General features: G+C 44.3%; 1 protein-coding gene across 5 annotated transcripts; it reads right to left on the bottom strand.

The window, feature by feature from the left end:
• Positions 1-766: 766 nt before the first annotated feature.
• SINHCAF (SIN3-HDAC complex associated factor) lies at positions 767-21,026 on the bottom strand. 5 transcript variants are annotated; one of them, XM_090043355.1, is made up of 8 exons: positions 20,845-21,026; positions 18,117-18,229; positions 14,123-14,401; positions 9,184-9,335; positions 6,735-6,834; positions 5,703-5,829; positions 4,643-4,793; positions 767-3,122 (listed from the first exon to the last, which is right to left on the bottom strand). In XM_090043355.1, the coding sequence occupies exons 4-8, from the start codon at positions 9,309-9,311 to the stop codon at positions 2,960-2,962; spliced, it is 669 nt and encodes a 222-aa protein (XP_089899481.1). In that variant the 5' UTR covers positions 9,312-9,335; positions 14,123-14,401; positions 18,117-18,229; positions 20,845-21,026; the 3' UTR covers positions 767-2,959. The 5 variants fall into 5 exon arrangements, with proteins under 5 accessions (XP_089899481.1, XP_089899477.1, XP_089899478.1 ...); XM_090043351.1 differs by lacking the exon at positions 14,123-14,401 and having other exon boundaries at positions 768-3,122; positions 20,845-21,024; XM_090043352.1 differs by lacking the exon at positions 14,123-14,401 and having other exon boundaries at positions 768-3,122; positions 20,850-21,024.
• Between the last annotated feature and the right edge of the window lie 819 nt (positions 21,027-21,845).

Raw genomic sequence — 21,845 nt, 5'->3', positions numbered from 1 at the left:
TTACAATAACCCGATACACAAACCTCTTGCAGGGGTTTGGGACTTATTGTATAGGTATTAGGGACCCTTAAGTTTTGATTCTTCACTACCCTCAGATGCCTTGAAACAGTCAAATCACTAACAACTCAGGAAAAAAAACAAACAAACAACTTAAGCAAGCTTTTTTCAGAGAGTGGTTTTTATTTACCTCTTGTACTTGATGATGTTGTATTGGGGTTTTCCTTAAAATCACTGTGATGGCCCAAAACATTGAGTAAGAATAGTAGTCTGGCATGAAGTCTCACTCCCTTCATTCGAAAAAACAAGATTGCAGTAAAGCTGCTGAACATATCTCCCTGATTTTATAAATCACTGAAGTGGCCTCTTTCTGTGTCCAGACAACTCCACTAGGTGACCTGCTTCTCAATACTACACAATAAAATGGTTTTGTTCCCAAGAGCAATGTTCCTGGTGCCTTGAGACTACAACGAATTTACTGAAGGTCACCCAAACAGCATCATCTTCAAGGATTAGAGATGAAAGCAGTTCACATTTACTGGTAATTCCTGAGCAGGTAAAAACAAGGAAGTATACAGTACTCCTCCACTATACTTCAACTCCTCTTCCAAAGTTTCAGTTTCTCTAAATTTCAGGAAAGAGTTATCTTTCAGTCTTTTCTTGCACAAAATTGCTTACAATGAACCTTGCATTGCCTGATCTGGTTTAACCACTGTGTCTGCAAGCCTCATTTCTAGACAGAACTCAAGTAATCCTGGAAAGAAAAAGAGAGAGAGATAAAAAACAGGTTTATTTTTCTAAATAAGTCTGAATTTTTATTTGTTACCCTAGTAAAAAAACCCAAAAAACACAAAAAGTTTGGATTACAAGTGTATGAACAGTATAGAAAAAGTACAAAACAGTTTCCATACATTTCTAATACATTAATACAAAGTGCATGGACTACATACAGTTCATCTTGCATTACTACAGAGAAAGGAAGTGGAAAGGAGCAAGGGGAAGCAGTTGGTGGCTGAAATCTAGCAATAAATAAATAAATACAGAAGACAGAGATGATTGATATTAGAGCACATCCTACCACCAGTACTGCAGCCATGAGCAAAAGGAATCACTGACACTTAAAACACAAACTCAAATGTAAAATGGTACTATGTAAATTTTGCCCTCCCTTTAGAATGCAAGTTAACATGTTTAAAACAAAGCAAAAACTACAGGTGAAAGGGCACTGTAAGGCCGTGAAAATACCAAGCTCCATTTTTCGTGACATCCTGCCAACAACTTGAGACATCTTAACAGAAGGGGGAAAAAAAAGCTTGGTTTCTGCTTTGAAGTTGAAGGAAGGTTTATATTTAAAACCTGAAAATCTCTTTTCCCCCGCTATCATTTTATCTTCTATATGCTCACCAACCAGCAAAGCCCTGCCTATCCAAATTTCATGCTGAAGACCCATAGGAAAAAATAAAAAGTTTCTAGCAGTCCACTGCAGTTTCACACAAGGATCCAAAAAAAGTCTAATTTCAACATTATGCAAGTTAAACCTTCATAAAAGAAATAAAGCAAGTCAGAAGCTTAAAACTATAGCAGACTCTGAAGAAGCTGTTTGCACTCTAAAAGCAAAAGCTGTAGCACACAGGAATGCCACAACCATTTGCACACAAGTTTTAAATCAGGAATGTGCATAGGAAATATTAACCCACTGTTTTGCCACAACATGCAGCATGCATAGAGCTGTCTTGAGTTTTTAAACAGCATGTACAGAATTTGCAATAGATCCAGCATTTACAGAAGTGTTACTTCATTGGTTGCAAAAGAAAGGAATATGTTCCAGAACAGGAATCTTGGATCAGACCCCCAGAAAAAAACAAAAACAAACACGCAGACAAAACACTGAGGTGCCAAGTTACATCTGGAATGGTGCTCGACTCCTTATCCACGTGGTTTTGGTTGTGACGGGTCCAAATCCAGGACCTGGCCTCTTCTCTGGTTATACTCCATCAGCTGTTTGTTCTTTCATAGAGTCCAACAATTCAAGATGGCAAATTCTAAACCCAATTCCTCATCTACATCTGATGTGGGCCACAGGTTGCCTCTCTGACTTCTCTCTGGGGGCAATCGCACAAGGCCTCGCCTGTCTGCATCTCAGTTGTAATTCAGTGGTTTTACACTTTACTTTTATTCGACTCTTAGTTAAGGAGGGACTGACAAGATGGCCAAAGAGTTCACCATCTCTCTTCAGCTTTCCTGAATACTTAATATTTTGACCCATCTCTTACATTAGCGCTACTTGCATAAGGGGTGTCTGCAGTTACCTGTCCTTGCCCTAAACGAAGGATGAAATTAAAGTCCGTCTTTGTTTAAAGATCAGTAGTACAGGTTTAGATCACCATATATTTAAAAAAAACAACAAACAAACAAAAAAAATATATAGATATATATATATAAATAGAAGTCTGGTAAAGAATAGACTTAAACGCTTCTATGCATAGATTCATGCTACCAAATCGTGTCTCAAAAAAGAAATACCTTAAAATTGGGGAGAAAAATAAGACTGCTCAACCAACTTAAAATGCATGACACCACCAATGCTTCTCTCAGTATAGAAATATTAAACTACATACATTTTATTATACAGCAAAACCCATCTCCAAGTTCAGTCATGTAGAGGGCCGTGTTGTGGGAAGAATGACTTGGGGGACGACCTTGCAGCAGCATTCAGCTTTGCTAAGTGTTCCATAGCATCTTAAATATTATGTACATTTTTTTTTTTTCCCCAGGAAGAAAAAGATGCAAACTGGTTTCAGAGTTTGTGGAACTGTGGCAGTAAAACCGAAAACAGTTCTAAGGAATGGTCTTTTTGGCAGCATAGCAGGTGTCCAAAGTGAAGAGAGGGTCATTTTCTAGCATCTTCCAGAGAATAAAAAAAAAGGTTCCATATACATTTTTTTGCTATTTGCTAAGGAAGTCACCATTCCTCCTGATTAGAGACGGCTGGAGATTGGGGTCCCTGTGGTTCTGGCTTCTCAGTGTCTGACTTCTTATTGCTACAGCATGGTTTGAAGAGATGAGTGTCTATAAGGACTTCTCCAAAACGTCCTTTGTAAATAATTCCACAGCAGACTTTTTGCCTGGAGGAGGCAGAGGGTGGAAAAAGTTTGTTTATATCCATCAAGGTACACACATGCATGCAGAAACAGGTACAGATATACAAAAAAAAGAATGTAACCAGGATGCCACAGTTTACAATCTAGGGGGCATGTCTACATATGCTTTTATGCAGGCCTACATTTAATGTGCATTAAGGCAATTTAGGTGCATGTCTACACATGTATGCACTAAGGTGTATTAACATGGTGGATGGACCAACTTGGCACTAAAGTTAGTGCCAAGTCAGTCTACATATGCAGCAGGCACTCTAGCTATTCACTCTAAAATCTGATACCTGCTTTTGCAGGTATCAATTTAAGTGCAAAAGGCCATAAAACAAAAAAAAACCACTATTAAGGCAGATTATGAGTATGCACATATAAACCCACACCCTTAATGTGCCTTAAAAATGGCCAATGCACCTCAAAATTGGCATGTGTAGATGCACCCAGATCTCAGTTTAGATCTTAGGCACCATACACATACTTGACACTTGTGCCTATTTTCCATCTCTGCTGACTTTTCCTTAGGATAGATGGAAATTTTTGGTCATAAAAAAAAAAAAAAAAAAAAAAAAAAAAAAAAAAAAAAGACCGGGGGTGGGGGGTGGGACCACACGGAAAACACACACCCACCCAGAAAAAAAGACCAAAATAAGCAGACAGGTCCCACAGAACCCAAAACACGTCTGGTCTCTAAATCCCCTGAACTGCTTTGAGAAAAAAAAAAAAAGTTAAGTCTGAATTTACATTTCCTACTTTGGTCCTTAAAGTTGCATGAACATAGACACGTGCTTTTTTACCAAGCTATTTTAAAACACATTGTACTTGTGAAGGCCATTTTAAAAGGCAGTAAGTCGCATGTATTTGACAAAACATACTGAACAAGAGGTCAGTACATTCGCCATGTAGCAAAAGCATGAGGAAAAAAAAAAAAGGATCCTAAGCCTCTAGGAAAACCCACCACTCCCCTATTTCAAATATTTTATGACCATGATCATGGATCAGTTATGCAACTGATTTGTGTGGGTGCTGCTCATAGTTAGCTATCCCCCCTGGACCTTTCAAAGTACTCCCATATGTATGCATACCCCTGGTTGACAACCCCAATCTAGACAGTTCATCTGATATTTAGTATGCAGAAGCCAATCTTAAAATAAAATAATTACAAACCCTCCAAGGAACAGCTAGATTGATGTTGTTTCCTACTGTCAAAATGTCAGTTATTTCAGACTAAATATCTTTAATACTTTGAGGGGAAAACAAAACAAAAACCAAACCAACAAGTCTTAAGAACACAGCATTTCTTTCAAGAGGATTTTCTTCCACAGGTCCAAATCCACACTTTCTGTACTACTGAATAAACTTAAGCCACAACCTTAAACGTTGTGTTCTTCAACAGCTGTCTATGAATGCTATGGAAGTTGCTAAGGAAGAAGCATAGTGTGCCTTGTAATTAAGCTGAATTGCTGGGTGCACTAAATGTTTTTGTTGCCTTTTACCTTTTCCAGTAGGTGAGATCTAAAAAGGAGAAGACTGGTGTTCTGCTGGACCCTGGGCTCATCTCTGTGTCAGAGCCATCATCAGACTGGTTACTGTAACAGGGAGACTGAGCTGGAGAGGCACTTGAAGTGGTGCTGTGGGCATCAGAATCTACAGGAGATGGGAGAACAAGGGGGCGGGGGGAGAATTGTGTGCAATTTACTAGTTAGTCATCTACCACCAATAGGTCAGAGACAACGTAAGAAACAGAACTGAAGACACTTTTCCAGTACAAGTAATGCTACTGTCAACTAGCTAGGAAGAACATAAACTGATCATTTCCATTGACTTCTGGCATTTTCAGTAAAATCCTGGAAGGTCATGCCAGCAATTCGGAAAGATCCCATGGACAAGGATGGTCTTATAGGCAAAGCATTGCACTGGCACTTCTGGGACCTATTCCTGTCTGTCACAGGCTTCCCCCACAACCACAGACTTGAGGATCTGGTCCCACTGACATCCATGACAAAACTCCCAATGGCTTGCATCCTTAGCTCTGAAAGTCAGGGTATAAACAGCCTCTCCCCACTCCCTTTACCATATCAGTTTGGAGTCCAAGTCCATGAAGCCCCTCATCCTTGGGACTACTTACAGCACATGACGTTAGGCATGTATGGAAGCCCATGTCAGTCAAGGCCCTGGACTCCTTGAGACAAAGCCAGTCTCTCCCCCCTTCACTATGTGCATGGCCAGCATCTAGACTTCGCTATTTTGTTCATGCTAATTTATACTTGCATACACTACTGTCTGTTCCAAGGGCACAATATGAACAACAGTAAAACCCAGAGATCTTTGGAAATTGTTCTGCGTGTGTCCCCTTCAAGTCAGGTAATAACAAAAAACAGATAAGGGAATAAGACGACAGTAGTTACATGGCTGGAGTATTCTACCACTAAGGAAAGAGCTAAACTGATTTTAAAATAACACCCAATTGATTGCACTGGGCATTATCTAGATTAGGCCAATTAACTGTAAGCTGCTTTGGCAATGAACTTGCATTCCTAGTATTTCTCAACTTACTGTGCCGTTTGAATTCCTTTTGCAGTTTGCTGATTTGATTGCTCTTCATTCTGCTTCCAGAAAGAGTTTTCATTTTCTTTGGTTTCAGTGTTGTTTTAAGACTGGGTCCAGCCCTTGCATCCACCACCTGAAAGGCAACATAGTAATTGAAAAGTGTTCAGTTACTTCTACTCTTAGTTCCTTATCAGAGCTCAAGCATGGTTTATGCAAGAGAAGTTGCACTAGTTTAGCAACAGGTGTTTAAATGGGTTTAAAGTAACACAACTGTGTATTGACACTTTTCTAGTCATTTAAACTTAGCTTGGAACTAGACTATTCTATAAAAGAAAGTAAAGTGGGCTTAAAACACCTTCAGGTGAACTAGTGCAACTTTGTGTTGACAAATATTCAGCTTGGTTTGCAGCTGTAATTAAAGTCAACACAAATCAAAGTAAGGCGTGTTCACACAGTTTCTGCCTTGTTTGTTTTAAAACTGGTTTGAGCTAACTGTTGGATGGGTAAGCCCCAAATAGTGGCAGCACGCTTAGCTCCCATGATACTGTCAAAGTCCTCATGTAAAGAGGGACAGCAGGAGGAAGCTCTCTCCCCCCAGCTATAGACCCAAAACAGACGGCTATATCCAGTCAGAATGTGCAAGAGGGTGTGATGGTGAGAGATTAGTCATTTTAATTATCTGACCAAGCCAAGTTGATTTATAATGTTGCTTAAGCAAGTCACCTGGCTTGTTCAGGCAAAAAGACAAAAACAAAACGAACCTTCACAGCCAAATTACCATCTTTGGACTTAGGCCACATCTGGAACATTTTAATGTCAAAAGGAAGACTTTTGGAGAAACAGCTTGTGAAAATTCGAGTGGTTTCAGCAACGAAAGGCTGTGTATGAACCAGGTGAAGGCAGGGAATAGCCATATAATAGTCAGTTTTAAGTAGCTTTTACAGATGCAGAACGTGGAAGAAAGTCACTTAACACTGCCATTACTAGATGAATAGGGACTGAAGGAGGTAAATATTAAAAAAAAAAGAGCTGACTAACATGATTCCAGTTTTTTTTGGATCCTGCTGGCAGTTTTTTCCATCTTTTCACCAAAAGAACACATGCATTGCAGATGTCTCCTGACCGGGCCTCATGGAGCCTATCAGGAAAAACAAAACAGAACAAAACCCTTGCTTACTGGTTAGCCTCTTAAAGTCAAAACAGTTGGCATAAAAGCAGGGAGTGTGGGGTGGGAGATTCTCAAACTAAGACTTTCAGAAGTGATTAGCAATTGAGCATGCTCAACTTGATGCACCCTAAAAAGGGATCCAATATCCATGTATTCAATTGGAATAGGGCCTTTTTTTTTTTTTTTTTTTAAAAAAGGTGCCTCAGGCTGGGAGCCAATATATAAATAAACCATTTGCCTCTTTCAAGCAACTTTGGCCCCAACATATTAAAGACGAATCATAACCCTCTGTAGGATCAATTTTTATTCAAATTCCAAGATGCTGATATTTTTCCTCCCTCCCTTTCAACACGGTGGGAGGAAAAAAAAAAAACCCAAAACAAAAAAGACACCCCAGGAAGCCTCATCTCAGAATCAAGTATTTAGTGAAAAAGCAGTCAGAAGAGGCAGCAGAAATCCACTCAAAGGCATGGGGAGGTGTGGGAATTCTTTGCTTTTGAGATGCTTGTTAATACCAAAAATTTATATGGAGATAGAGCTATAAAGTTTTCATTAAAATTCTATCAATTCTGAAAAGAACCCTGAAACACTGTAAATTTGACTGACATGCCTGGATAGGACAAGCCAGTTTTTGTTCATTGTTCAATTACAGGCCCTGTGTTGCTTCAGACAGCCCCAAAACAAAAAGCATAGATGTACTGTTTTGACACTTTAGCAGGTCACCATACATTTAGCTGAGGCCAGACGTCCAGTGCCAGATTCACACACACAGGTCATGAGCAAGAGAAATAACTGTAAAAAACACACACACACCACAGGAAAAGAGGAACAAGGCAAACTAAGGGCCTAACCCTGCTAATGCTCTCAAAACCTTCCCGCTATGGGTGGCACCCATGTAGCAAGTGATACTGCTCACATGTCATAAAACCACAGGCAGAAGCATGTTTAAAGGGTATAAATGCTCACAATAATTGAACAAACTGGTGGGAACACAAGGAAAAAAATATATGCAGAGACAATGACGACAGACATTTTTGCACAGTAAAATGCTGCAGTGGATAAACTTCTACAGCTATGAGAGTCCTAGTGCTATGGCTAATTACAAACTATGTGCATTAAAAGAAATAATTACAAGCTGTCAAGCAGCAACTGGATGCCTTGACAACTTGATAAAAGATAGAAAAATTCTACGTGGTCAAACCAGCTTTAAAATGAGCATTTTTAAGTTGTGCAACTTAATTTATTAGGGCTTTGAAGTGTCCATGTGTCCAATGCCTTCTAATGCGAAAAAAGAAACAAAACTTTTTTCCAGGCTCTTTTCACATCACACTTCTGCTGTGAAAGTTTACCTTTACAATGGGAGCCCCTATTCTAAACTGAGAGGCATCACTCTTTTGAGCGAAGAAAAATGACTTACAAAATTTTCGAGTTTTAAAATGAAACCCCAGAAGATTTTATTTAATCAAAGTCACAAGAGCCTCCACAGCTCTATTGTGCTCTGCTGCACTACACATGCACCTTCTGATGTGTTGGCTCTTTGTACAGATTTAAATTAACACAAAGGATGCATCCCCACAAGCGTGCAACTCCAGGGGTATGCATTTCCTATGGGACAAATAGCGACACATCTGTGCCACTGCTATTAGTCTCTGGGCATGCACCTGGCAAGTACACTCTGGTGAACAGCAAGGTGACCCCAGTTGGGTAGGGGAGGCTGGGGTCTACACCTGCGCTGGCCCCAGGGCCTTCCCCGGGGTGCTGGGGGCCTCCTGAGGCAGCAGTGGTGCCAAGCCAGTTGCTTGGAGCTTGGCCAGCAGCCAGAGCAGGATGCCTCTCTGGTGTTTTATGCTGCTGCCACATGCACCAGGCTGCTTTTTTCACTGGTGGCTTTTTTTTGTTTGTTTGTTGACACCAGGATCTCCCAGCGTCAAAAAAAAAAACAACAAACTGCTGCGCTGCAAGTTCACAGTATGGCGAATGGGTGCAGGTGTGCTTTGCAGTGCCGTAGACTGCTTTGTGGTTCCACAAACTACACGTGCACCCATAGGCACACCCAATGTCCAAGCCGTTGGAACAATGCAGGCCAGGTCTTTCACCAGTATGAGTCAGCAGTACTCTCCTGAAGTCACTGGAGCTGCGCTATGGCCCCACGCCGTTTGTGTAAGCTGTGGAGGCCAAAGCCAGCTCTATACCAAACTCTAATCAGTGCCTTTAGTACTGCACTTTGAGAGAAACTTAATTTTTCAAGTTTGCTGCTTAAAGACAGAAGCAAGAACCAATAGAAATGACAATACACATTTGCCTGGCAAAGGATCTTACCCAAAGCAGTTCTGGAAATCCTTTTCATAACGTTTACTGTCAGTGAAACGAGAACTGGAAGACTTAGCCCTGCAAATACAGCAGCCCTCTATACTTCGGTACATCTTCGGTTTGTGAAAACCAAACATCTTTCTTTCTTTCTTTGCTGTTGTCTGTGGAACAAAGAACTACCATCACTTAATCTCTTCAAGTCATAGCTTGGGGATTTAAAAAACAAACAAACAAACAAACAAACAAAAAAACCCAGAAGAAACAGCCTCATGGGTAACTGGGTAAAAGTTATATATAGGTTATACTTCAGGAGGGGGAACACCTTTATGAAAAACTTCTCATTTAAGACACTCTTGCTATCCCACATGATCTTTAAAACAGTAGCTCTCAATCTTCTTAGACTCAAGGCATCCCTTGGAAAATGCCTGCTCTTAGTTTTCATTTTCCGACTACAGGAAAATACTAAAACAAAGAACTCCGCAAGACCACCGCAGATCAGAATGCTTTTAACACTACATTCCTACATAAAAGCTGTGTTTATCTTGTCAATCATGACTGCACACCTAACAGCACTAACAGTAATTTAAAAGGACAGGTACTTAAAGCATGCTTATTTTAAATTCAGCACAAAATAGCTGATGTCTGCTGCGTCCCAAATCTGAGTGCCCCAAGCCAATCTAACTGGACATATGACTAGGTCTCCCAGAATATAGGTCCACATGGAAGGTATGCTTACACTGTAGTCTATGGGTCCAAATGCAGCTTGCACAGACACCCTTGAGCTAGCTTTAACTAGTTCAACCCAGCTGATGGCAGCAACATGCTAGGGGGGGCACCCCAGAATTTCAGTGCAGAGTATACGACCCTATCTAGGGCTCTCGGTAACTATGGAGTGCTGAAGCATGTGCCACAGTGGTTATTCTGCCACTTGTCCCCAAACTGGCTAGATAAATACTAGCACAGATATATGTTTACATGAACTACAGTCACAGCACCAGACTGCAGTAGAGACCTAGCCTAAAAAAAAACAACGAACAAACAAAACAAAAAAAACAAAAAACAACTGCACTGCAAGTGGCCTGCTAGAGTTCTTTACTAGACGCTTAGGGACTCCATGTCAAGTGGATTCATTTTCCAGGTAGAAAGGTTCATTCTAGCTGCCAGCTCCACAAGCTCTATCTAGACTCTGAAGGTCAAGCAGTATTCCTTGCAGCTTCTGTATTGTTACTAGCAATCCTGATCCAACCAAGGTGTATCATATGAGTACAAGCAATGTGCAGTGGAAGTGTCTGTTGGCTTCCAGTTAGGAAAAAACAAAACAAAAACACAAACCAATTAAGCTAAATTTTAGACTCAGTAACCCACAAATAAAGAGAGTGGCCTTAAGATGCCACAGCTCCCCTCCCTCCACGAGCTCCAAAACTTCTAATCACCTGTGGAACTGCATTTAGCCCCCAATTTTAGAAAATACTTAAGAACGCATTTAAAACTTCAAGCACTTGATTACAGCTATTCAAGACCTCAGTCACACGTGTATTACCACCAGCCAGCTCAGGGCCTTAACCAAGAACAAGTTTTTACAGGCCATGCAAAACACATTAGCTAGTTATGAAGTAAACACATTGAGGTGCTATTCCAAGAGTGTTTTTTTAAAAACACAAAGTGTTGCAACTTTTACTTGTACAATCCTATCTAACAAAGAGAGCTGCTTCTATTTGCTATGAGTGCCAAGAACAGATTAATTGTACAGAGAATGGAGAAACCAAATTTGGTGCTAGAAGCTCTATACAAGCAGGCTCTCTGCTGCAACAAACAGCAGCTACTAGCAGCAGTGAGAAGTAAAGGGATGGAAATAAGACCAAGCAATTACATTATGAGAGAATCCATCAAAACCAGAAGAGAATTTGGGGGACTATGAAGTAAAATGGTGATGATAAAGAGATGGAACTTACTCTGTAGTAAGTAGTCAGCAAGTGAAACATGCTCTTATGTTTGTCCAATAAAATAAGAGTGCAAAAGAGGAACTAAGGGTCCATTCTACAAATGTTTACTGCTTGGCTTAGTGATAAACAGTGGGTGAAAGTTGCTCCCGAGCAGAAGGCTGGTTCTAACCAACCAGAGCATTGCAGAAGCACTTCCAGGAAAGAGAGTGGCCCTTCACAGCAAAGCGCCAACCCTCTACATGAAAAGGTGAAGGTCACCATGCCACAAGCTGTTCCAGCACCACAAACTCCTGTGTGTATTTTTAGTGGCTCTGAAGAACACCACTACAGCACAGAAGTTGAGCAGCTCTGCAATGCTCCCAGACTCCAATGGAGAAAATAAAGATCTGGGAGTCTTGCACCAAAAAAAAAAAATCCATGTTAACACCTTCACACTAAACCCATCTAGACTAGCGGTCAGCAACATGGTGGCAGCAGACTGGAATGGCCCAACTTGGGTCCAACGCAGCGACCACTGCTTGGCCTCATCCCCATCATGGAAAAGCACTCAGCGGTGGTTTGGCAAGAGCCCCCACTGCCGAATACTACAGAAGCCTCAGCAATGAGACATTCAGCAGCACACAGGCTATATATTGCCAGCCCCTGATCTAGAAAGACAGATAGTAGATCAAAAGCCTATGATTTTGGTGTACTTTAATAAACTGCTTATTATCATTATCATCATCACACTACCTTCACTAATACCCAAAGGCCCCAATCAGGCTTAATTCTCCACTATGCTAGGTACTGTACAGACAGGAAGACACACTCTATGCTCCAAAGAGCTGGAGCTGACAAACAACAATACTTCCCCGATTTCACCAGCTGCAATTATGAATTTTCCCAGACAAATTTCAAGGGGAGGGGAAAAACCCCTAAGCATCATTTTCAGTGGAATCAAAACTTTCTTTTCCATTAGAGACATTCCACAGCCTCCAACAGAAGCACAAATAGGCTTTAGACTGTACGTCTTCCTTCCTGAATCTGCAAGACAGGCAGCCTGGAACTGCCAGCCTATTCTTCTTCAAAGCCCAAGCAGCCAGGCTGAATGCTGGACTTCTCTCCTGCCCTTCCTCCCCAGTCCAGGCTACAGTCTGGCTATTATTCTGGCCTCATGCTTGGACTAGGCTTTGGGGCACTTGCACCCTTCCTGTGGAGGAGAATTTTAGTTGCAGATCCACCAAACCCATCCTCAAATCCCAGCGTACTTGTATGGCAGAGCTCCCATGGTGCTGGACTTTGCAATAGGAGATGATGCACTTTCCAGCAGATGCTCACCCAAATCTCTCTCCACCTCCACCCCCTTCCCCATGAACCACACTGGTGCTCTGCAAAAGGATGTGCAGAAGGCAGTTAAGGGAAGTGTAGCTCAAAACTGCTTCTCTGTTCTTCCACAAATAACTTTTCAGTAATACTTAGCTAGTAGTAAGACTGGGTAACTTCTGGCAAACATGAGGGGAAACTCTGGTTATTCTGAATCAGAGTGGGAAACCAGATAGGGTAGAGGTACAAAAGGTGTCAAGAACTCTTCTCCACCATTTCCCCTGTCATGACAAGGTAGAGAGAGTGAACACAATATATAGCCAAGTCAGGTTAACATCTCCTTTTATCCTAGGGTACAAGCTGGTGGGGAAGGATACAGAGACTCCTGGCACTGGGGACAGGATGGGGGCCAGGGTTTATAAGCAGCCATGCAAGATATCTGTTTTAATTCATTAGTGTACAATATGACCCTTCAACAAGACTTGTGAGAGTACTGTATTTAACAAGTCTTTTGAGACTGTCAGTGCATTCACTTGGGAGATTTTAACTAACTGACAATTTTTAGATTTTGTTTATGGCAACCCAATATTAAGCCTGCAGTTTGGTGCTTTACTTTAGAAAGCATGATACTTGCTGCTAACAGCTTCACCAGTGGTGCAAAAAGAAACAACACCTGCCTTTACCTCTATAGAAGAGGCCAGTGCACAGATGTGGAAAGGGTGTTCACATATGAATGTTTCCAACCTGGGTTCTCAAAGAGAGGAGCCACAGGGGGACACCACAAATCAGTCATTTCAACAATGTTTGGGCATTCTGCACTGGATTCTCGCTCCCATTCTCCCAGGAGCTGCTTTTCAACACAAAGCTTCCAAGAGAAGGAAAAACTAGAAGCATCTGTTTCCCATTTGATGAATGGTCAGTGACAGCATACATCATTCCTGAATGGATAAGAATTACTCGAGAAAACACCAGCAAAATAGATCGCTTTGACAAATGTCAAACAGCAGTGTTATAAATGGAAGGTGTCAGTACAGCCACACATTTAATCCCAATCAGTTGCCATTTGACCATTATACACTAAACAGACGGTCAGCTGATGAGTTTAATAGCCAAAAGAGATCACACTTAAGCTTAGGAGCACTTACTGATACTGCTGTCACACAGTTCTGTCTGCATGTCTGTTCAAAAGCATAATTAATGTGCCTTGTCCTTGAATCACTGCTGACATCAAGTCAGAGTTCAGCATGCTTGAAAGGACTAGTTTAAAGTTTTGCAACTTCAGATGCCAATAAGAGTAGCAGCAGGGCTGGAGAAGGGTTAACCCTTAATCATAAATTTAAATAGATATCAATTGGGACAGATGCACAGCAGGTAAAAACGGGTATAGCACTCCTGAAGTTAAAGGAGCTATGCCAGCTTTCAGCAGTTGAGGCCAAATGCAAGTCTACTTCCAATTCTTGTTTAGCAAGAACTCTGACATACTCCAAAACTCTGCATCTGTCAGACTGGGAAAGGGTGGAGGGGAAAATGACAGAGGCAGCAAAGCCTGTTCAGAAGGTTAGCGTCATCTGAAGTACTAGCAGGAAGCAGCGCCTCTTCAGAAGATGTGGGGTCAGGCAGTGAGCAATGGCAGGGTGGGAGGGGCTGGGCACAATACAGCATGCATCAACCCTGCTTGAGAGCAATTTTCTCCTTCAGTTTACCTGTCAGGACTAGAATTTGGGATTCAACAGTTCCATCTAACACTGGCTCTTCTGCTTTAGTTGCTAATGCACAAAAAAAAACACTTGGCTTCAGATGTTTGTGACATTATAAAACTAGCAGAAAGATCCCAATTCTTGAAGTTTAGGCTTTACAACAAAACATAGGAGCTAACAGTCTTCAGGGCTGGTTGATTTTTAAAAGCAAAACAGGAAAGGTCAGCAATTTTCCTTTCCAGCTTCCTCCTGCAGTCATCCCAGCAACAGAGGTTGAAGGGAAACCTTTGTAACAAAAAGAAAGGAATTTGTAGATAACAGACAAACAATCCCATTTCACATACAGCTTTGTAAACCAATCAAAAGAAAGCACACTCCCCCCCGCCACCTGGTTTGTGGACACTAGAGACAGCCATTCCCTGGGTACTTTACAAAGAAAGCAGCTTATCAGAGAAGCAAAGGGATGGCATTCCAGGCACTCAACACCTGCTCTCTTCCTGTTCCAGTCCTGGGCTCATTCAGGCTTTGCCCAGCCCAAATTCTCCAACAGTTGGCAGAGAAAGAGTAAAAAGAAACCCTGCTATTAACTTGACTTCTTCCTTTCAGTACAAAGACAATGCCCCCACCCCCCACTACAATTTTTGCCTGCTGTAAATTAGCAAGACACCTCCACATTCTGCAGTTGAGCCAATTCAAAACTGAGAATCTGACCCACACCTACAGATACAAACCATGTCTGTCAGCAGAAAACCCAAAATGTTGATTTCTACAGCACTTGGATGAAGATGAAAATTATGTCCAAGTGAAAGAACTTCTTTAGATAGGAAGGCCTTGAACTAAAGAAACAAAGCTCTGGAATGCACACCTGCACACTAGAACAATAAACTTCTTCCAAACCAGCCCATCGTGCCAGGAGCCGAGTTGCCCATCTACCTAGTAAATGCTTGGGCTTGTCCCTTAGCCATGGAAAACTGACATTGCTCTACTGGAATTCAGTGGAGGTACACAGAGCCTCATACCAACTAAGAGATCTGGCCTTTGAGTCTTTGATAAAGAAATCTCTCACAAGTAATCTCCCCCGCTCCCTCCAAAACCCTCAGTATGGTGTGCAAAATTAAACTAGACCCCACACAATTGCACTTGATCTGAGCCGAGTTGTCCAAAGCCAAAATGGTACAAGGAACAAAAAACAGTAGCACCCACTAGAAAAGCTAATGTAATTTTCACATAAGGAGGGAGACGGTATAAAAAGGTTTCACTCAAAAAAAAAGCAAGGATTGGTTCCTATAAAAAAAAAAAAAAAGCACAACTTTGGAACTGTGTAAATTCTTCTAACTGCCATATCCTAAATCTCTCACATAGAAAGTGAGACTTGGAAGGGACCTCAGGATGTCATCTACTCCAATGCCTGCCTAAACTACATCACCCCAGCCAAGGCTTTGTCTAGCCAGTTCTTTAAAGCCTGGAGGCAAGGATAGAAATCCCACAAGCTCTCTGGGTTACCTGTTCCAGTGTTTTACTATCCTTCTAGTGGGAAAGTTGTTCTTAATATCCAGCCTAAACTTCCCTCACTTCAACTTGAGACCATTGCTCCTTTTTCTGTTATCAGGCACCACTGAGAGCAGTCTAGCTCCATCCTCTTTGGAACTACCCTTCAGGTAGTTGAAGGCTGAAATTAAATCCCTCCTTAGTCTCCTCTCCTCCAGACTAAGTAAACCCAGTTCCCTCAGCATCACCTTGTAGGTCGTGTGCCAGAGCCCCTTAACCATTTTTGGTGCCCTCTGCTGGACTCTCCCCCATGTATCCACATCCTTTCTGAAGTGGGGGACCCACAACTGGACACAGTACTCCACATGCAGCTTCACTAGTGGTGTAGAGGGGAATAAACCCCTTCCCAGGATCTGCTGGTAACATTCCTGCCAATAAAGCTATTATGCTGTTAGCCTTCTTCATAAGGGCACACTATTGGCTTAAATACAAGTTAACTGTGCATGGTAACCTCCAAGTTGTGGTCTGCAATGTTATGCCAAGACAAAACAAATTATAAGACAGTTCAGCTGTAACCTCAGGAATATTTTCTGCTCCAAGAACACATACGCTAATCCTTTTGCTGCTGCTGCTTCACTGATGAAAAAACTTACAATGTAGTAGCTACAACCAGCAGCAACCACTGGTCTACAGTTAGTGAGAAAAATCAACATTTTTCTGCTCCCCCCCCCACCTCTTGCTGTGGCTGAGTTGCTGTAGCATTTTGGACTGCATCTGTAACTACTGTGGGTAAAGTTTTCAGAAGTACCTAAATTATTTAGGAGCTTATGGCCCACATACTTATAGTACCTGGGCACTTAAAAACGGGATTAATGGGAATTTAGGAGCTTAAGTCACTTGGGTGCCTTTGTAAAAAGGTTAAGCTATAAAAGTATTCTAAAATGAATAGCTAGGCATGAGAACTCTAAACAACAAATGTTTAGGACAAGAAAAAAAAAATACATGTGTGTAAAAAAAGTACAACTCAGCTGCACCCATTCACACCTGACCTATGGCTTTATTAGCTACCACAACCAGGGTTCAGTCCCAACAAAACTGCACACTTATAAGAAAATCCTAAGGTGTTGTACAAGTAGGGCTGATGAGGTAACAGGCAACACTTGTACGAATCAGCAGCAAGCCAGTAGAGCAACATGGTTTTTAAGGCCATCCAATTTGAGGTGCAGGCTTGCACACAAGTTAAAAATAAATCAAAATCAACATGATGGGCACTTATGGTCCTTACAGACACAGTCTTGCTTTCATATCTGTTTCTCCTGCAAAAGCTGTTGCAACTCAACAGCAGCACTGAATGAGTAAAGATATTTGTTTTGGTAAAAGTGTAAAACCCTTTGATCCAGAGATGCATTTGCATTGTAATAGAGTACTCTTATTCATTATTTCATTCGCATTTTAAACCATCAGGGCATATGCCAAAGTATGACCTGGAAATCCAGTATGCAGAAGGACTGTTACGAAATGGAGTTCCACCCTCCTGTTCTGACTATACACAGACCTTTCAAAGCCATGTTTCCAACCATACAGTCTGCTTTTTCCGATACCTGCTGTTAGCTAGTGGTGAGCAAGCATAACCACTAACATTTGCTTCAGAAACTGTCACATGCACAATCACACTCCTTTTATCTTAGTTAAAGGGAAGTCAGTCAGTCAAAGAGTTGATTAAAAAACCCCAAAAAACTGATTACAAAGTAAGCAGGGAACCATGACCTTAACTGCCTGCTAACAGGTGGATGAGAGATGCATGAAGAACTCAACTGTCCTTGTTTTAAGGCTAATAAATTGTTTGTTTGTTCTAGCTTACATGACTATTAGCTACAATTTTTACACATTTTCTACCAAATAACAAAATATCTCTCTACTTTTAGCAAGCACCAGGTGCTCACACAAGTCAGGCATCAACCAACAATTTTTGTAGGGCTTTCAGTAGCACCTAATGGACTTTGAAAAGCAATTGGACTTGAGTACTAAAGGAAATTGGACACCTGGTACCTGTGGGTGGTGCTGAAGTTTCTACTAGCTGTCATAAGTGAACCTGAACCTCCACCACTGACTTCAAAAGAAGTTTACTACGAGCTATAAATCAAACAGAAGGCAGGGCAGGGTGGCACCTTACCAACTGCTACTCAGCTCTAAAAAGGTGTCAGTCACCCTTTCCCATCTTCTGCCCGATTTCAGGCTAACACTATGAATCAGAGGAAGATTGGAACCCAGGAATAAGGAAAGAGTGTCTGCTCAATGCCCACTCAAGTCAGCAGAAATATTACAGTTTGATTCAACCAAATGCAAATCACTCAGAAACTATATGCATGTGCCCACTGTATGCTGGACCTCAATCCATTTGGTAGGATGACTGTCAAAACCTGGAAGTCCATCATGCACAATGGATCTAGCCATGTACTGATTTACAGAGAGCCACAGTAGACTTCTGTAGATGGGCCATTTATAGTCTTACCTGTAGGAGGGAGTGCTCAGGATCAGAGCTGTTTGCAGAAGTGTTGCCACCCTCGTGCTGTGTGGTCTATGGAAAAACAGAGGTCTCCAAAAGCCCTCAACCTGCCAGGAGCACTAAGAGAAAACAAAGCAAACAGAATAGCTTCAAGTACATTACTTATTCCATATATGAATGCTAACCTGTTTCAACAACATCTGGCCCTACATTCTTGGAAACTTGGTCCCACAAGAGTAAGTATCCTCATCCTTTATCATACATGTACCTAGATGCTATTAGAAATAAGCCACATCTGCAATCAGAGCATGCCACTTGTACTGCCTATCTAAAATACACACACCTCCCTCATAAAAATACAAGTAAGTGCATAACAAAAGCTTCCAGTGTTTTAGATTTCTGCCAGTTTTAAAATGCTAAAAACAATTAGATCAAGTCAGAGGCCAAGTAATTAGTCAACTTTGTTAAACAAGCAAAACTAGGAAATTCTTTTTGCAATTATCATCAAGTAATCTTGACCCAAAGGACTGGCTGGCAATTCTTAGAGGAAAAGCTGTTGGGGGAATATATCTATGGGGCAACCATAGGATATTCACCCCACAGGTCTGGCAGAGTCAGAGGGAGCTTTTGATACAAGGAAAACAGGATCTTGCCACTGCTTTGTCCAGGTATTTCCTGGTCTGGGCTGATAGAGACAACCTAGCAAGCAAGTAAACAAGACAACCCACAGTAGCTTCCCCTTATTAGCCCTTTAGTAACATATCTGCAGATGAGCATAGGAAAGGAAACAGAAATTAAGTCCAGATGAAATGGAGACTTAAGTAACTAGAAGTGTTTCTCCTTACTCAAAATAAGGTTACTTTCTTAAAATAAATACAAATGTATACATACCCCACCCCACCCCCCACATATGGATGGTAAGCTGCTTCAAGCGAAATCTGGCTCTTTTCAAATTTATATATAACAAACCAGTTTACGGCAAAAACAAGAACTCTTAAGCTCTGTTTCAGCTTGCAATTCCCAGTTGAAACAAAGCTCAAAAGGACAAGTATTTGAAACAGTGTAATAATGCCAAGTGAGGTAGCAAAAAAGAGGAAAGAAAGAGAAAAGTTCTAAAACTACACGCTCTCTAAATCTCTCACAGTAAAGAGAAGCAGCCCCTGAACCACTCATACTTTGCCATTTTTCTACTAAGGTGCTTTGTGTAGCTACCGGATACTGCTAAATGTCCCCCTGAAAAAGGACTTAAACCCTCTGAAAAGACTCCAAAAGCCCTCCAAACAACAACAAGTGGGTCAGGCCCTAAATCCCAGCCCCTGAAGTCAAGCCTGAGAAGTCCTGGGAATTCAACAGAGCCAGGGCTGGGATTCCCGGGCAGATTTCCAGCGTGCAGCGTGCCCAGGGACTGGCGACAAAAAAGGAACACCCAAGAGGCCAAGCTCTCTTCTCAAGCTGCGCCCATGACACCAAGGAACAAAAAGTTAGGGCAAAAAGAAAAAAAGTTCAGGTAGGAGCAAGGGTGTGGGAGGGAAGCGTACTGGAGAAGGGCATCCCCCGCCAGAGTGCAGTGCAGCCTGGAACAAAGACCACCCACCCCCCAGCCACCCCGGCGAGGACGACCTACTTTTCACAGAGGCCATGATGATCAGGTAGACAACAAGGCTCAGGTCACCCGCAGCCACCCTGGGCACCCCGAGCCTCTCTGCAGTGCACAAAAGCAGCTGCGCTGAGGCAAGGTGCAGCCAGAAACAACCCCCCTCCCCCCAGCCGCCCTCCCACAGCCCCTGCCACGAGGTCGCAGGGAAGCGCAGCGCTTGTGGCCACTGGGGGAGGGAGACGCGGAGTCATCGCTGCTCGGCTCCCCCCACCTCCGGCCACCAGTTGAAGTTTGCAGGCCCCCAGAGCAGGGTGCCACCACCACCCCAACCCGTGCCCCCCCCGGCCGGCTGGGGTGGGGGCAGGCACGTCGCCCACAGCCCGCGGCGCCCGCGACCAGCCCTTTGTTTTCCCTGCAGCCTGCTCCTGCCTACGTGCGGGGCCAGCGGGGAAGGCGGTTCGCTCCGCGGCTGCGGGGACCACGCGGAGAGGAGTTTGCTGGCAAGTCCCGCTGGGGCTCGGGAAGTGGCCAGACGCCATCACGGCCCGGGGCCGCGGGGACGAGACTCGGCCGGGCCGGGAGCACGTGTCGTGTCAGAGCGCGCGCGCACAGCCCGGCCGGGCCCCTTGCACGCGCCCGCGCCCCACTTGCACGCGCCCGCGCCCCACTTGCACGCGCCCCCCCAGGGCAGCAGGCCGGGCCACTTGCACACCCACCTACCCCCTTGCACACATACACGCCCCCCCCTCCGGGCTACTTGAACCGGAGTGCGGGGGGGGGGGAAGTGTGCAAGGGCAGCAAGTGAAAGGACCCCCCCCCGCAACAGGGCAGCCGCCCCCGCGCCAAGTTGTGGGCGCCCCCGCCCGAGCTACAGGTGCAGGCGGCGGGCGCGGGCCGGCCCCACGCGGGAAGGCGACCCGGGCTCCGCGCCCTCCTCCCGCCCGCGGAGGGGTCTCCGCGCCGACAGCACCAGCGGGTCCCGCCGCGCCGGGCCAGGCGCCGCCGGGGCTCCTCCGCTCGCGAACAAAGCGGGGGCAGCTGCCCCGGGGCAGAAGTTGGGTCGAGCAGAAGCTGGGGCGGCCCGCGGGAAATATAATCATCACCACCACAAGAGCCCGAGGACCGCGAAGCGCTCACCTCACCTCGCCGCCGCCCGCAACTTGGCTTCGCCGCCCCGCGCGCGCTGCGCCGCCGCTCCTGTGCCCGCAGCACTTGGGTTGTTAGCTCGCTAGTGCGTGAGTGCGTGTATGTGTCCCCGCCCACGAGGCGCTGCGCGCGTGCGCCGTTCCCACGGCTCGGTTCTCCTCAATCGAGCTGCTCTACATCCGGCCCCCATTGTCCTTTTAAGGGAGAAAGGCCCGCGCGGGAAGCCTGGGAGGAGAGGCGGGGCCGCTCGTTGTGACGTCGCGCACCACGCCCCTCCCCTCCCCTCCCCTCCCGCCGGGCGCTGCGGTGGCTGCGAGGGGGGGGAGCGGGCTCGGCGCAGCGCGGCTAAGGGCGCAGGGCGCGGGTGAGACGCCTCCGTGGGCAGGGACCCGGGTGCCCCCTGCGCCCCGCGCTCGGCGTGCCCGGTTCCCCAAGGCGCGGGAGCGCGGCACAACTGCTCCGCCTTCCCCGGCGTCGGGGCCAGGCCAGTTACGCTTTGACTCTTTCGCGGATTCACAGAAGTTTGGGGCTGGAAGGGACCTCGTGAGATCACCGGGTCCAGCCCCCCTGCTCTGGGCAGGAAAGAGTGCGGGGTCAGAATGACCCCAGCAAGGAACTGGGGGGCCTGCAAAAAAAGTTGGGCTGCCCATCAGGTTGCCCTAATCAAATCAGAGACCCCCACAGGGTTAGGCCTTGAATCCTGCCCAGTATCTGTGCAGTACCTACAGCAGCTGTTTACAGGGTGCAACGGCATGACAAAGTTCAGGCAATGCAGTGTTGCAAAGAGGAGGAGGCAGCATGTTCTGTATATGAAAGGGTAGCAAACAAACTTTAAAAGTAGATCAAGAAACTTTAAAAAATGGATTCTCCTTTAAAGGAAAAAAAGTGGGAAGCCCTGGCAGAGTTCCAGCCTGCCAGGGGCTGTTTGCCACAATGCTTTACACACTGGGGGCTGGGGTTTGGGGGCAGCAGGTCAGGAGTGAGGAGTGCTG

This window comes from Crocodylus siamensis, chromosome 4 (assembly GCF_052110815.1).
Source record: "Crocodylus siamensis isolate JL-2025a chromosome 4, ASM5211081v1, whole genome shotgun sequence".
Lineage (NCBI taxonomy): Eukaryota > Metazoa > Chordata > Crocodylia > Crocodylidae > Crocodylus > Crocodylus siamensis.
This window is presented reverse-complemented; position numbering and strand designations above follow the sequence as displayed.